This window comes from Anarrhichthys ocellatus, unplaced genomic scaffold, assembly GCF_004355925.1.
Source record: "Anarrhichthys ocellatus isolate YVR2014 unplaced genomic scaffold, GSC_Weel_1.0 scaffold17, whole genome shotgun sequence".
Classification (NCBI taxonomy): Eukaryota; Metazoa; Chordata; class Actinopteri; order Perciformes; family Anarhichadidae; genus Anarrhichthys; species Anarrhichthys ocellatus.
This window is the reverse complement of record NW_022280047.1, coordinates 7748217-7764051: the sequence shown is the minus strand read 5'-3', so window position 1 is coordinate 7764051 and position 15835 is coordinate 7748217. Positions and strand designations below refer to the sequence as shown.

Below are 15835 nucleotides of genomic sequence, written 5' to 3'. Positions count from 1 at the left end.
TGTTTTCTTTTGCTTCAGCAAACCTCTCAATGTGGTTATTCAGTGGTTCAGTCTCGCTGTTACTGTCTGTGTGTCTCTTTGTCAGGCTTCCCGTGCCAGTGAGTGGATCAAGCCATTTGAAAATGAGGCGGCAGAGCAGTGAACTCTTCATGGACGGAGCCTTTTCTCCCCCTTGCCAGCGCATGGGCGCCATGGTGGCTTTCCACTGTTTCGACGACTTCAAAAGGTCACTTTTAACTTGCTTGTAATTTTCCTTTCTCTCCTCTGTATTAGTGGAAAAGATAGTGTAGATCAAAGCACAAGTAGCATGTTGATGCGTTTCTTTCTTTCGCAGGAATTTTGATGAAGTTCTCTCCAGCTTTGCAGAACCACTCTTGGAGAGTGCTTCGTTCTCAGAGTCCTGCTCCGGTCTGTTTGAGGAGGAGAACTTCAAGGTGAGCGCTGCGGTTGTGTAAGAGTCACTGTCTTATCACTAAAAAGGCTGTTTTCATCTGTATCACTACAGCCACCGAGTTCTCCCTCATCCCCTACAGAACACGAGGGAAAACCCGATCCACATCATTAACGTGTCCATAAAAACAGCGGACACAAAAGACGACGATGCCCTGGTTACAGCCTTCACCGCCTTTGCCCAGTCAAAGGTCAGCTAGCTTCTTAACACATGAATGTGAGCTGTTGTTTCAGTTTTATTAATATTTAATCAAAAAATCCTGGTGTTGTTTATTTTTGCAGCGAGCTGTTCTCTTTGAATATGGAATCAGGCGAATCACATTTTTGATTGCACAGACGGTAAATGCACACAATTTAGTTGTTACTGTGATGTAACTGAGTCATTAATCAAAAGTATAAAAGAGCAAATACGTGACTGATATTAATTTTTAATACTAGAAATGAAAAAATGTTATATATATATATATTGTTACCCGCATTGCATTTATGATTCTAGCTACTCCGTTAACAATAATTTAACTTAATATCTAACATAATAATGTAGCTGTCATCTCATGTGAATCCTTGTATTGTCTATAAACTAGAGGTAATGCCGCATTGTGCTACATGACCATAGCTGCACTCGGTGTGTTCAGTAAAGCTTCCAGTACAACTGCTTTCAACAAGTACACATTTACTGTGTAAATACACTTGGTTGTTATCTGACTATTTTTATTTGAATATGTCAATTCAACAGAGAGAATTTCCCAAGTTCTTCACTTTCAGAGCTAGAGATGGGGTAAGTTTTTCTTCATAAAACCTGTAATTGTAGAATTGATAATCAGATCGCCGTTCGTTGATAAGCTGAAATGCTGCTGTCTGAGGAGATGATGATGTGCGTCTCTCTCCTCAGTTCCAGGAGGATCGTATTTACCGTAATCTGGAGCCGGCTTTAGCGTTTCAGCTGGAGCTCAACCGCATGAGGAACTTTGACCTGACAGCCGTTCCCTGTGCCAACCACAAGATGCAGCTGTACCTCGGTGCTGCTCGTGTTCAGGAGGGAGCTGAAGTCACAGACTACCGCTTCTTCATACGAGCTATTATCCGCCACTCTGATCTCATTACAAAGGTTAGTGGAGCAGCTGGAAATCACAGCTTATTGATTCTTTGAAGAAAAATAGACATCATTAGTACTTATAATTGCCTGATTAAAGATTTTTTGGGTGATTTAAATCTCTTTTTATACACAACCAGGAAGCCTCCTTTGAATACCTTCAAAATGAGGGAGAACGTCTCCTGTTGGAGGCCATGGATGAGTTGGAGGTGGCCTTCAGTAACACCAGTGTCCGCACAGACTGCAACCACATCTTCCTCAACTTCGTCCCCACTGTCATTATGGACCCCTCTAAAGTCAGTGTCCAGCACGTATATGCTACCACTACAAGTATTATTAATTATGGCTGCATGTCTTTTTAGGATTACTTAGACATTCATATGACTTCTTTGTGTATACCAGTTGTATCTCTCAGTGGTCTTTGTCCTCTTCTTGGGACCCTTAGATAGAGGAGTCAGTTCGCTCCATGGTGATGCGCTACGGCAGCCGTCTTTGGAAGCTGCGGGTCCTGCAGGCTGAGCTGAAGATCAACATCCGTCTGACACCAACCGGGAATGCCATTCCTGTCCGCCTGTTTCTCACTAATGAGTCTGGCTATTACTTGGACATCAGCCTGTACAAGGAGGTCACCAACCCAAGTTCTGGACAGGTGAGGACAGTGGACTGTGGTATCTGGCAGGAGATTTGTTTTATGGTTGCATGTTCACGGTCAAATTAATCACTAATTTCCCTTTCCAGATCATGTTCCAGTCATATGGCGATAAGCAGGGTCCTCTGCATGGCATGCTGATCAACACTCCGTATGTGACCAAAGACCTGCTGCAGGCCAAACGCTTCCAGGCTCAGACTCTCGGGACTACATACGTCTATGACTTCCCTGAGATGTTCAGACAGGTACTGCTTACTCACTGAATTAGGTTTATTTAATTGTTGTTCCTAGGATGTCTGACTCACACTTAAAATAATCCTGTAGGCACTGTTTAAGCTGTGGGGTCCAGGGGACAAATACCCTAAAGACGTCCTAATGTGCACCGAGCTGGTTCTGGACCCTCAAGGTCGACTCGTGCAGATGAACCGCCTGCCTGGAGACAATGATGTAGGACGTCTTTTTAAAGCATTCATGTTAGTTCATGCTTTCTCAGTGTGCCGATGCTGATGATCACTAAAACCTCTTCTTCACCAGGTGGGAATGGTTGCCTTCAGGATGAAGATGAAGACTCCAGAGTACCCAGAGGGCAGAGATATCATAGTCATCTGCAATGACATCACTCACATGATCGGCTCATTTGGTCCTCAAGAGGATGAGCTGTTCCTCAGGGCGTCTGAGTTGGCTCGGGCTGAGGGAATTCCCCGCATTTACGTCGCAGCCAACAGTGGAGCACGCATCGGCCTCGCTGAGGAGATCAAACACATGTTCCAGGTGGCCTGGATTGACCCCACGGACCTCTACAAGGTGACCCCTGAAATGTGTTTCTACTAATATTTACATCATACAAGTTGAGGCACTGAGCACAGGAAATAGTGTAGCAATATGTATGTGTGATTTTACATTTCTTATTATAAGTTATTTCCATTTCCCTGCAGGGCTTCAAGTACCTCTACCTGACCCCGCAGGACTACACTCGCATCAGCTCCACCAACGCTGTTCACTGTCACCACGTAGAGGAAGGGGGAGAGTCCAGGTACGACAAATCATCAGTTGTTCTGATGAAGTAGAACATTTGGCTGGTTTGAATATCACTGACACCCTTAACGTGTGTCTGTGAGATGATAGAGATTTGGTCCTTCATGGTCTTCATCACTGTGTTACAGGTACATCATCACTGACGTCATCGGGAAGGACGACGGTCTCGGGGTTGAGAACCTGCGAGGTTCTGGCACCATAGCTGGAGAATCCTCTCAGGCGTATGACGAGATTATTACAATTAGTATGGTGAGAATGTGGATCTGATTTCTCTGAGTAGGAAGAACACAAGTGATCCTCGGGGACGTTATCACGTGAGTCACTTTTTCTGCTCTTACAGGTGACTTGTCGCGCTATTGGAATTGGAGCCTATCTGGTCCGTTTGGGACAGAGAGTGATTCAGGTGGAAAACTCTCACATTATCCTGACTGGGGCAGGTGCTCTGAACAAGGTTAGTTTGGTTATAAATAGAATGAATAGAACATATTCAAAGTGTATAAAGAGAACTGGATACAGCATTGGAGTTCATTTGTATGAAGGTTGCTCAGTGGTGCATGAAGCAAAGAAAAGCTTGACTGAGTATAAAATGACCAGGATCTTCCACACGAGCGTTTCTTTTAACCCTCATTCACTTGAATGGAGGAAGGACAATAATTAGGCTTTTTGTGCATTTCACAACTTTTAGAACCTAATGATTTATAAAATGTATTCACTGACCGCTTACAGACGTCTCTTTCCTAATATGAGTCTATGGGGAAAAAAGTATTTTTGGGCCCAATGGCATCAGGTGAAGGATCTGGAAGTTGTAATTCCACATCTCTGCCACTATATGAAATTATTTTCAAAGGCCCAGCACTCTTTCCGATGGCGAAGGTCCTACAGGGTTTGCTCCTGAAATTGCGTAAATGCTTGTTTGCCAGAAATATGCTTTCCCGGGATGTTAAAGGATATTTTGTTATGCATGCCATCGGGTGGTTTGAGCAATGACTGTATTTGCAAAAGAAATTAAGTAATTTAAATATTTTTGCCTTCTTTTTGCCTACTGTATCTGCCTACTGGCAAACAGTAGGCTAAATTATGCTGTAGACAGAGCCAATGAAAAGAGAGATTACTTTGTTGGTATGTGCTGTGGGCTGAATGGATACTGGTGACTTCAGGTAAGGGGGTGTTCAAAGGAGCAGCTTGAGGAACAGAAGCTGGTGAACACCAGAGAGCGAGAAGAAGACCCAAAAAAACTATACTGTACCTGCGTATTATTATTAATTTAACACTCCAGTGATAAATGAAATGCTGCAGGCCCGCTGACGTGAACTTGTCCATTTGTGGTCAGTTTAAAAAAAGTTCCTGACCGTGTCATTAAAGTTTCTGTGTCTGTGCAGGTTTTGGGCAGAGAGGTCTATACATCCAACAACCAGCTGGGAGGGATTCAGATCATGCACAATAATGGAGTCACGCACACCACCGTGCCAGATGACTTTGAGGGCGTCTTCACCATCCTCCAGTGGCTCTCCTACATGCCAAAGGTCTCGCTGAACATGTGAAAGTTCATGTAGTGTGACTTTTAGGATTACAAAAGTATCTGACCAACCCTTCAGATCACCAACTATAGTTCCTCTTCTCCTTACAGAACAAACACTCCCCTGTGCCCATCATATCGTCTACAGATCCAGTAGACAGAGAGATTGAATATACTCCTACTAAAGCACCGTACAACCCCCGCTGGATGCTGGCTGGGAGACCTCACCCCAGTAAGTGTCAACATGTCATAAGCCATCTTTTTCAGTAATCAGCCTGGTTCATTTTCTTTTTTGTCTGCATTAATGTTATTAGCGGTGAGAGGTTCCTGGCAGAGTGGATTCTTCGACCACGGCTCTTTCATGGAGATAATGGAGTCTTGGGCTCAGACGGTGGTAGTGGGCAGGGCACGGTAAACCTGTTTGCACTCAGTGTACACGCTTGTTATGTTTTCTTTTGAAAAACCTTACACTTAAACTGTTTAATAACTTTGTTGAATAAAAACAGGTTAGGAGGAATTCCCCTGGGTGTCATCACCGTTGAAACACGCACAGTTGAGTTCACTGTCCCAGCTGATCCAGCAAACCTGGATTCAGAATCTAAAGTGAGTAAATGTCACCACATGTTTATGGTTTAAACGGGTTACGTCACAGTACTTCACCTCTACTCGTGTTTTTATGGGTTCGTGTCAGGTTCTGCAGCAGGCGGGCCAGGTGTGGTTTCCAGATTCAGCCTTTAAAACGGCTCAGGCCATTTGTGACTTCAACCGTGAACATCTTCCTCTCATGGTGTTTGCCAACTGGAGGGGCTTCTCTGCTGGAATGAAAGGTAACAGACGAATACTGAACTTTGCAGAGAGACTGCATTACATTGAGGAGTTTATTTTTATTAAATAAAAAAATCTGTTTATGCCCTTTTTGCTCCCAGATATGTATGACCAGATACTGAAGTTTGGCGCCTACATCGTGGACGCCCTGCGTGGTTTCCATCAGCCGGTGCTGGTGTACATCCCACCACATGCTGAGCTGAGAGGAGGATCATGGGTAGTGATAGACCCCACCATCAACCCACTGTGTATGGAGCTCTATGCAGACAGGGAGAGCAGGTACATAAAGCGATCATGCTTTTTTAAAATGGTTACTCTATTGAGTTCCCAACCTAAGCAACAGGTGTGTTTGTGAGAATAACCTGCCTTTTGTTGTCTCCCTGTTGTGCTGTCTGTGTGCAGAGGTGGTGTGCTGGAGGCTGAGGGTACAGTGGAGATCAAATACAGGAGGAAGGACCTACTGAAGACCATGAGAAGACTAGATTCAGCCTATGCTAGTCTGGTTGAGCAGCTTGGTAAAGGCCATTTCTTTCTCAACCCACTAAACCTCTTCAATTTATTTTCCTTTTAATTTCCATATGCCTGGGATGTTCACAACCTTACTGGCAAGTCTTTGAGTAGCTCAATCGCTCACTTCTGTTTCCATCAGCTTCCCCAGAGCTGTCGGACAAACAGTGCAGAGAGCTGGAGTCAAAGCTCAAAGCCAGGGAGGAGTTCCTGTTGCCCATCTACCACCAGGTGGCAGTGCAGTTTGTAGATCTCCATGACACCCCGGGGAGGATGCAGGAGAAGGGTGTCATCAATGTGAGTGTGTGCACTTCATGAACACTCTGATGTTTATGACTGGCAATACGTGTGTTACATTAGATGCAGAAAATAAACTTGTGTAAAACGACTTGTTGGTGGAGGCATACAACTGTGAGGCAGTAATTCTAGTTGAACTCTTGACAGGATATTTTGGATTGGAAGAACGTGCGGACCTTCTTCTACTGGCGTCTGCGTCGGCTCTTGTTGGAGCAGGTGGTGAAGCGTGAGATTCTGCAGGCCAACAAGGACCTCAGTGATGGACACATGCAGTCCATGCTTCGACGCTGGTTTGTTGAGACGGAAGGAACAGTCAAGGTATGTTATGACAGTCAGAGACAGCTGTAGAGCTAATGGGTTGAATTCTGCAAAAAGAAAGATATTAATCATAATTTGTTTTTATAGGCATGGGAGAATTTTTGCGTGGCATTATAGTTGTCAAGTAATGCTACTTTTTCCCCTTGTTAATTACTGTGAACATTAACACTTGCGTACTGTAACTCTTTAAAAGCTAATACAGCTATCCAGTCGCAGTTTTTGCCTGCGGCCCGCAAATATGTGGTTGCTTTTGTTTTTGAGTGCTTCATTGTTAAAACTGAACAAAGATCTAAAGGTGCTTCTGTCTGCCGTTGCAGGCCTACCTCTGGGATAATAACAAAGTAGTCGTTGAGTGGCTCGAGAAGCATTTATCCAAGGAGGATGGCATACGACCAGGCATCCGAGAGAACATCAAGTACCTGAAAAGGGAAAACACTTTGAAACACATCCGCAGGTATGCAGACACACTCTCACTCATTTTTGTGACCTATTGATGTGGGTTTATTTTCATTAGTCTTATATCATCTTATCAATGTGAAAAAGCCACACGTCACATCTTAATGAATCTTTAAATGATTTTAGCTGTGGAATGTTACATTACAGAGCTACATTGTGGACATAAATGGGTAAAGTACTAGCCAATAGAGTCACACTCACTCCATCAGTGTGGTCATGTGTAGGTCACATGGCCTGAAGAAGATAACACTACAGCTACACTGACCAGATAGCTTCATCTTAAATCATTTATGGCAAACAAACCAAAGAGACTCACATATTTTAGCTGTTGAGTCCATCCTATATTTGAGACCTCACTGAGATACATGCAAGTCATATTCTCTTACGCAGAAATTACAGAATATACTGCCGACCAGTTTCACTATCTCTGCATTTTCTGCACAATGAATTATTCCTCTTATGTTCCAGCCTGTTGCAGGCCAACCCTGACGTAGCCATGGACTGCATCATCCACATGAGCCAGAATATCACTCCGTCCCAGAGGGCCAAGCTCTCACATCTGCTTGCAACTATGGACAGCACCAGCACCAGTTAATCTGCGGAGCTTCCACAGGTTATATTACTAAGAAGAACAAAAAACGATGCTCTAGTTGATTGTGCTGTATTGGTAAAGAGGTAGACAATTTGCATTTCTTTGGGGGTATATTTAGGGTACAAAGTGACTTATTCCTCAGCGATCACATTACCACTACAGTGCTCTGTCTGTCGTAAACATTGCTGTTGAATGGCGTCTTTGCATGGACGCCATGATCCGCTTCTCTCTTGACTGACAGGCAGACAAAGAGTTTGTCTTTTACATTTGTGAGGTCAGTCATTTCAGCTGCTCGGTCCAGAAACTTTCTAGTTCACAAACTATGACTGTAACGCACATTTCATTGGGCTGTATTTGCACATAGTAGTGTGACAGTGTAACTAGGTCTGTTCAGTCTATTGAGGCCAGAGTTGCACAAGCTTCATGAAGTGGGAGACTCCATATTTAGGCGATGGTTGTCATATTCAGTTAAATGTATTAAACAGAGAGTTGTTGTTAAACTTTGAATGTAGCTCGGACGTCTGATCAATTCTTTGATGGATTCTCAAGTAAAACTAACAAAAAAAAAGTATTTTTGCATTGACTAAAGATAAAATGTTTACCAGTACTGTAATGCAGAAATGCAAATTAAGAACGGATTAAGATTTTTTTTTTCTAAAAATTGTATTATGGACTCAGCCGTCCATCTTTTCATTGTCCCTTTCAGCCTGTTTGCGTGTATCTATGCTGTAGTGTTTTGTGTTCTAAGACAGTGTAATGAATGATAGGAGATACTGCGACACTTTATGTGATACTTCTGAGCTTTTCTTTAATTTTTGTTGGTATATCTCTGATATAATGCAGTAATTCTTAAGACTCAGGTTGGACAATAATCGCCAAAGTGGTTGCCCGAGTGATGGCCTAATTTGCTTCTCCTTTGATCAAAACAGTGGCATTTAATTTAAATGTATATAAACTCTGTCCCGTGTCTTGTATTCTACTGAAGACTGTTTGTTAATAAATGTCAGATATATTTTTGGCAAAACAATCTTTTATTCACCCATTTGATTTTTATTATGATCAAATTAATGAACATAATATACATCTGACTTTGAGGCATGTTAATCACATTGTGTAAAACAATAATGTGTAAAATCTGGATTATTCAAAGTGTTGGCACACATTTTGGAATGAAGTGGGTAAATACAGTCGAAAGAAAGCTTTTCTGTGGCGATAGCAATTTCAAACATTCAAATATATACAGCAAAAGATTGACAGAGTCATCACCTTCTCCAGCTGCCTTTTCATAAATATAAATAAAACATCACAGCAACAATGTCTAGCACAATACAACAGACAAGAGGCAGGGAGCTACAGTATGGTAGGGCCTTTAAACGCAGAGTGAACAGTAGAAAAACTGGCGGATGCTAACTTACACGTACATCTCCATATAGTCTCTGTACTCATACAGGTTTTGAGTCTTCGCTCGGCAAAGCTAGATATTAAGAGTCTGACACACATTTTACACATCAGCAGTTTTAGTTCTTAAGGAGCAATTTTCTTGTGGACCGCAAGTGAAATGATGTTCAAACATCCTTCTCCAAGTAGTTCCCAGCTGACTGTAGAAGATCTGTGTGATTTGTACGTTTCGAAGCACAAAAGAAACCAGAAGTCAGACTTTGACCTCAGTTTTCTTTAGTTGGCGTCCACAGATATTCACAGACAGCTGAAGGAATCAGGTTGAATCTGCAGGAGACAGTTCAGCTGCTTTATATCAGGGCGATGGGCTTGCTGTTAGCCGGCGCGCCCATGTACTGAGAAGACAGGTGGTCCTGGGAGGTGTAGGAAGTGTAGAGGCCCGTCACTTGCACATCTGACATCTGCAGGTTTGCTCCAGTGGAGACAGGAGTGAGGTTGGCTGTTCCCAAGTCACAGTCTGATAGTCGGAGGGGTGAGTTACTGAAGGTACCCAAAGCATCCAGGTTAAAGCTGTCGTCCTTCATTTCTTCCCACAGATTACCTGGGCAGATCAATAGAGAGGTTGGTGTACTGATGGAACAACACTTTGATTATATGGCAAACAAAAAACACGTAAAAAAAATAGATTTACCTTGAAGGGCAAAGTCCATGATGCTAGGGTCCAGCGCATCCACCTCTGTGTGTGTATCCCCGTGCACACTGTAGAAATCGTCCGGCGGCTTGCTGGGGTGCTGGGTGAGTGGACTGTGGGACAGGTCAGGAACCGTGTGGAGCGGAGGTGTCTGCGCCGGGGCAGGGGACATGGGGGACAGGCGGGCCTGAGCGTGGAGCTGGGCCTGAAGCTGGTGGTGGTGGTGGTGGTGCATGGGTAAACAGGGCAGGGACAGCGTGACTATCGGCTGAGGCTGCATCTGGGCTGAGACGGGCAGCGTGAGGCCAGTGGGACAGCTGGGCAGACGGGTCATGCCGGGCTCTAAAGCCTTACGTCTGCAGTTCTCCGGGCGGTCTGTGATCAGTTTGTCCAACTCATCTGCAGGAAAAACAAAAATGTTCAGACTAAGTACAAACGTGATGTCAGATTTGGAAGACTTGTTCTCTTTTTTTAAGAGTAGTTAGAAATGAATTACTAACCAGGGTTGGCCATGCTGCGGCGGATGGCTGGGAGGTCCTTGCGTTTCCACTTCTGCATCTCTTCCTCCATCTTGTCAATTTTGGCAGGGTTCAGCGCCCACAGACAGCCCTTACGGGATGAGCTGCTCGTCTTGTTCTCCACTTTCTCAAAGCATTTGTTTAAGGACAGGTTGTGTCTGACTGAGTTCTTCCATCCATCGGGTGCGGTCTGCAAGGAGAGAAGTGGTGTGTAATGAGTCACACTCTTTATCTACATACACCTTCTCTTTTAGTCCTTCTCTGTCATGTTTATAGAGTATCATACCTTGAAATAAGGGAAGTGTTCCTTCATAAAGCTATAGATCTCACTGACGGGGAGGCTGCCAGTTTTGCTGTTCTTCAGAGCCATGGCAATCAAACAGCTGAAAAAAAAATCCCCAAAATAAATCTTTATTTGAGAGTAATTCAAAGCAGAGAAGGAGAAACACACTAAAGATAATTCAGATTCATATTTTATCTACATAAGTGAGGTCTGACCTGTAGGAATAGATTGGTTTGGGAAAAGACTTGGGCTGCAGCTCCTGGTCTTGTGGAGCCAGACGAGGTTGTGTGAAAAGACTTTGGTTGTTGAAAGAGACATTGCTATACAGCCCACCAGTAGAACACTATAAGAAAACAAAGAGAAAATAATAAGGAACCAATTTACAAAAATAAGAGCACAGTACTTTACTAGCTGAGCGTTTGGTACCTGTTGTCCAGTTTGGGTGAGAGAGTACACCTGCTGGGGTGTAGTCTGGTAGACTGAGGTAGGGCACTGGTATCCTGGAGAGGGCATCCCATTCATGGAGAATGGAGACATCTGTGAAGCAGATCAAATTTGTCAGTCAACCCTATAAAACACAACACGTACACTTTTTTTCTTCACATTGCTGATAAAACTCACACTTCCGCTGTGGGTGTTGATGATGCTGATTCCCAGAGGGCTGTGCTGCATGTTGCTCTGGAGGTGGAGCATAGAGCCTTGACCTGCTGTCATCGCAGACATGTTACTCAGCTGAGCTGTGAGGAGGAGCAGCCAGATTACCGTTAGATTCACTGAAAACTTCATCAGATCTTTTTTCTTTTTTCTTCGAGTGCTTTCTATTCATCCAGAGAGTTATGGTGTGATATCTTGGGTTTGAAAATCTTGGCTGTACAGTAGAGTAGAATGAGCCTAATACCCAAAAAATACCAGGCATAAGAAGCTTACCATTTACAGACTTTAACATTGCTTTCTTCACAGAGAGAGAGTTGAAAGTGGTTCACCATTTAGTTCAGTATCGGGTCTTTGGATTGTCTTGTAAGAAACGCTTGCATTGTGTTATGCCTTCTTTTTTAAATCTGTTGAGCACAATATTAAGGTGAGCTAAAGCTCATAGCTCAATCTCCACACCAAAAACGATCCAAATTGATTAATCTCTGAGGTTAACTGTGCTATGTTTTAGTGAAGAACAGTTCCCAATGACAAAAACATCAATATTGTATCGGCCATTGGTCATTATCTTTTGCTTATCTTTTGCTGTAAAACTGTTTTTATCTGCAGAGGCCGGAAATCCAGAAGAATCCAGGCAGTGCTGATTTATCCAATCAGAGAGATGATGCGGTTTTTGAATGTTGCACTGTCCCCTCCTTGTCCTCTCACCTGTCTGTTGCTCCAACAAGCTGCCCTGGGAGGGCCCGTTACTGTGGCCTCGGCTATCAGCCATCTGCTGTAGCCGGGGCACATCCACAGAGGTGAGCCATGACAGAGACTGCAGGTCCCCAGGGAGGTCCTCCTCCCTCAGCTGGGAGGGGTCCGTGGTCAGAAGCCTTCAAGAGAGGAGGAGGAGGAGGGGGAGAGGGAGGTTAACACGGCTGTCAGCTCAGACACACACGGACCACAAGTGGAATTTAAATCTAAACACTTGATAGAACATTTCGTCCTTCAAAGTCAAAACCACTGTAATGAGTCTGAATGTGGGCAAACAGATGAAAGCTGCTCAGTGAAGCCGCGTATTAGCCATGCCATCCAGGATTTACCATAAGTAGATTAACTACAAGTGTTATTTAGCAGTGACAGTTTTAATCAACAATGAGGGAGTTAAACAAGCTTTCCATTCACAGTAAATCGTCTGTTGAGATTGTTTTTCTTCTTCTAGGTGTGACACTTTGTTTTTCCCATAGTTAATACTCGTCTGCTTTATTGATCACCATTAACACATTTTTAAAAAAATAGAATAAATGCAAAATAACAATTTAATCTTTTGTAGTATTTTATTTTTCACCTAAGAATATTTTTTAAAACCCATAATTTTATGAACGCTGTGCTATAAATTGGATTTAATGTAGAATTTCTGTTTAACCAGTGCACTGCCAGTACCAATCAGCTTTCAGTCATTACATCTTTTATGTGGCGAGTCTCAAAGAGAAAGAAAAGAAAAGAAAACAGAGGAATCCTCTTGAATCCTCTCCAGTCTCCTCTGCACACACACACACACTTACTCTGCGAGGGTTTAGTAATTGGGCTCGCTATGACAACACATGCTATTCAGTTAGGGTCTGTGGACGGTGTAGGAGCTCACCCCCCCCCCCCCATACACACACAAACCACATCTCCTAATAAAAAATCAACCCTGTGTCAGGTGACCACAGTCTCGCCTTTCACCATTGGCTGAATCATAAGTAAACAACGCATGAGATCGTTTGAAACATGGGACAGCAGCACATGTTGCCTGCAACAGTTGGCCTTGTCTATTGAAAAATGATCACCTATTGTGTGCCAAACGACAAATCTGCCCAGTGGCACGTGGCTCTATTGTCTTCCCCAGACCCTTCCTTGATTGTCTCTGTCGTTTCTTTTCTTTACACAGCCCTTGCATTAATCTGTTGGAATGACAGCCCTCACATAAGAGGGACAAATAGGATGCCATCTGCTTCCCTGTCCCTTTCCAGCCTCTATCCTCACCCCAACCCCCCACCATCACCCCCCTCCCGGGCCAGAGGGGGGGGGGGGGGGTGCAAATGTAGTTTGAGGTCAGGGCTCTGTGTCTGCCATCTGAATAAGTGACATCATTGCAGCCAGACATCAGCAGCACACGTCCTGGAACACCTTGCATGCGCCAGTAAATGATTTAGAGTGATCATCCTTTCTGCAGCAGATTGCATTGTGAAGTTTAACACCCTGCGTGTTAGTGTGGCAATATCTCAGCTGGAGCTGTGAAGTTTAGTGTACCTCTTGTGAGACTGACTCTCATTCTTTTTCTTTTTCTCCACCTTGCTGCCGGGAGTTTTCTTTCACTTCTGACAAACTGTAGAAAATAACATTGAAGCATAATAATTGGAGAGTCTTTGACTGATTGAATGTTGAAGCGACTTTTTTCCCCTTTTGTTTAGAATTTTAACAAAAACTCAAAGTACAATAACTATTTACAATATTTGATATGGCTGTTCTTTCACTCTTTGTTTCACAAATCTATACTGTAGGTTGCAATTTGCCATAAAAAATTCCCAATACAATAGAAACAAATAGATGTTACATGGGGGGTATTCCCACCTCCCCTCCTCATACCAGCAGCATTGAAATTGCTCACTGATGCAGAACATGTTGAGCTGGTGTCTCCATGTATCCTCCGAGCCTTCCCAGAGGTTTAACAACACTAAATATTGCACCTCCTCCTCTTCCCTCCCTCCCTCCCTGCCTCCCTCCTTTTCTAATTGGGAGCCACTTGTGCATACTGGTGACCCAGAGCGCCCGTCTCCCCCCAAGCCGGCAGGCCAAGAGGCTCAGGCTCTCCGTGTGCCGACAGCGGGAGTGTAAACAGAGCTGATGGTTTCTGACAGATCCATTCAGACTGAAAATCATTTATTCTTCAGGATTTTTTCTCTCTCTGTCCTTTTTCATGAAACCCCCCATGCACAAAAAGAGCTGTCCATCTACCTTTTTTAAACATAGTGGGGTTAGACAGCTTGTACCATGACCATTTGGGAAACACCTTAGAGGGTTTCGTTTAATAAAAAATATGCTTTTTATCTATTGAGGCATCACATATTTGATCCTGAGTGTTTTCGACAATATGACAATAAAATAATTAGTTGTTTAGCGCTAGAAGCCCTAATATAACTGAACATGTTTTAAATCACAAGTCTTACCTGTAGTCCTGTGGAGACGGATGATGCCCAGCATTCTCAATTATTCCTGACATCCTGGATGTAATTCCACCTTCTATCATTTCCTGGGCTATGTGGTACCACTGCAATAAAATAAATGAAATGAACACACTTTAGGTCATCTCCCCAGTGAGTCTTCAAACTGAGCTAAACAAGCTATGTAGAAGAAATGATCACAATACTAATATTTATATTCAAATTGTTGATAAACATGATGAAACAGCATGTTCATTTTCCAAAATGTGAAAAATAGTACACAAAAAGCAAACATTTTAAACTCAAATGTAAGTCTCAATGAACATTAAACACAAGAATAGATATATTCAAAAACAATCAGTGTGCCTTTGTTGTAGCTGAAGCCCATTTTACAGTTTGAATGTTTTTTGATCCCCTAATTGAATTTCATAAAAATACATAAAATAATATAGCTTGTATTGAATAAGCATTCAGTCTAAATGTGTACACAACAGTTTGGTCACATTAGCTTAGGTTTGAATGTAATTTAGCCTACAGAGAAATTATTCTGTAAGTATAAATCCTTAATCTTTAAAATGCCAATATTTTCATAAAAACAACAACAATCTTACAAAGACTATGATGCGGAAAGAGAGAAATAATAATAAAGAATCACCTGTTTTGGATGATATTGAAGAATGTTTGAACCGGTCGCGAGCCCCCGTACTGTATTTCGCTGTGTTGCACTTGATTCTCCAAAAACCGTTTTTAAATTTCCCTCTCTGGAGCTGTCCAGCGCTCAGACATGCGCAGTGGAGACTTCAACAGTGCTCCCAGTTGCTCGGGGGGCAGGAGGATCCCATGAGTTTGACAGCTGCAGTCAATGCACAGCCTGTCAACAGTAGCGACAACATCCACACCTCCCACAGCGCAGTGCAGAAGTAGAGATGTTGAGATTTTATTTTTCTCTCAGTTCTGGGGTGACTTTGTATCAAGGTGCGATCGTGGTGCGCTCCTCCAACAAGTGTGCTGCTGCATTCAAAGGCAGGTCGTACTCCATCCAGACTTTGTAGTCCTTTTATTATAAGATGATTAAAGAGATGATATTATAAAAGGAGGCTCCCTGTCTGTCTTACACCGTCACGTGTATCTCCAGTGGCACAACTTAATAAAACACAAAATACACGCGCTCAGGCCTAAATCCTGTTGATGCTATTTAGACACGGAAGTACGGGAAAAAAGTATTAAAAAAAAGTTGAACCAGATGAAGCGCAATAAAAGCAACAAAAGCACCTGTGTTAAAAGTAAGAATCAACAATAAGTATCCGTTTTGCTCCACTATATCCTCCTGTCAGGTTATTCCCAGTAAGCTCCCTCGATCAGGTCTAA

At 43.1% G+C, this 15835-nt stretch overlaps 2 protein-coding genes across 9 annotated transcripts in view; one reads left to right on the top strand and one right to left on the bottom strand.

The window, feature by feature from the left end:
* acacb (acetyl-CoA carboxylase beta) overlaps positions 1–8767 on the top strand; it is a 20999-nt gene extending 12232 nt beyond the window's left edge. For all 8 annotated transcript variants that reach the window (XM_031856210.1, XM_031856209.1, XM_031856205.1 and 5 more), the window contains 25 exons: positions 86–226; positions 335–434; positions 534–641; positions 733–789; positions 1187–1228; positions 1343–1558; positions 1684–1839; positions 1989–2192; positions 2282–2437; positions 2517–2639; positions 2727–2996; positions 3128–3225; positions 3356–3476; positions 3568–3678; positions 4607–4750; positions 4855–4975; positions 5058–5154; positions 5250–5346; positions 5435–5570; positions 5670–5847; positions 5971–6083; positions 6218–6372; positions 6520–6690; positions 7008–7144; positions 7615–8767. In XM_031856210.1, coding sequence (XP_031712070.1) covers positions 86–226; positions 335–434; positions 534–641; positions 733–789; positions 1187–1228; positions 1343–1558; positions 1684–1839; positions 1989–2192; positions 2282–2437; positions 2517–2639; positions 2727–2996; positions 3128–3225; positions 3356–3476; positions 3568–3678; positions 4607–4750; positions 4855–4975; positions 5058–5154; positions 5250–5346; positions 5435–5570; positions 5670–5847; positions 5971–6083; positions 6218–6372; positions 6520–6690; positions 7008–7144; positions 7615–7741 — 3379 coding nt within the window. In that variant the 3' untranslated portion in view covers positions 7742–8767. The remainder of the gene's footprint in view (positions 1–85; positions 227–334; positions 435–533; positions 642–732; positions 790–1186; positions 1229–1342; positions 1559–1683; positions 1840–1988; positions 2193–2281; positions 2438–2516; positions 2640–2726; positions 2997–3127; positions 3226–3355; positions 3477–3567; positions 3679–4606; positions 4751–4854; positions 4976–5057; positions 5155–5249; positions 5347–5434; positions 5571–5669; positions 5848–5970; positions 6084–6217; positions 6373–6519; positions 6691–7007; positions 7145–7614) is intronic.
* Positions 8703–15835, bottom strand: foxn4 (forkhead box N4). The gene is made up of 10 exons (XM_031856214.1): positions 15123–15835; positions 14474–14574; positions 11988–12154; positions 11250–11365; positions 11055–11165; positions 10844–10971; positions 10632–10728; positions 10328–10535; positions 9828–10226; positions 8703–9737 (listed from the first exon to the last, which is right to left on the bottom strand). Exons 2-10 carry the CDS (start codon positions 14551–14553, stop codon positions 9487–9489), a joined length of 1557 nt encoding a protein of 518 aa, XP_031712074.1. The 5' UTR covers positions 14554–14574; positions 15123–15835; the 3' UTR covers positions 8703–9486.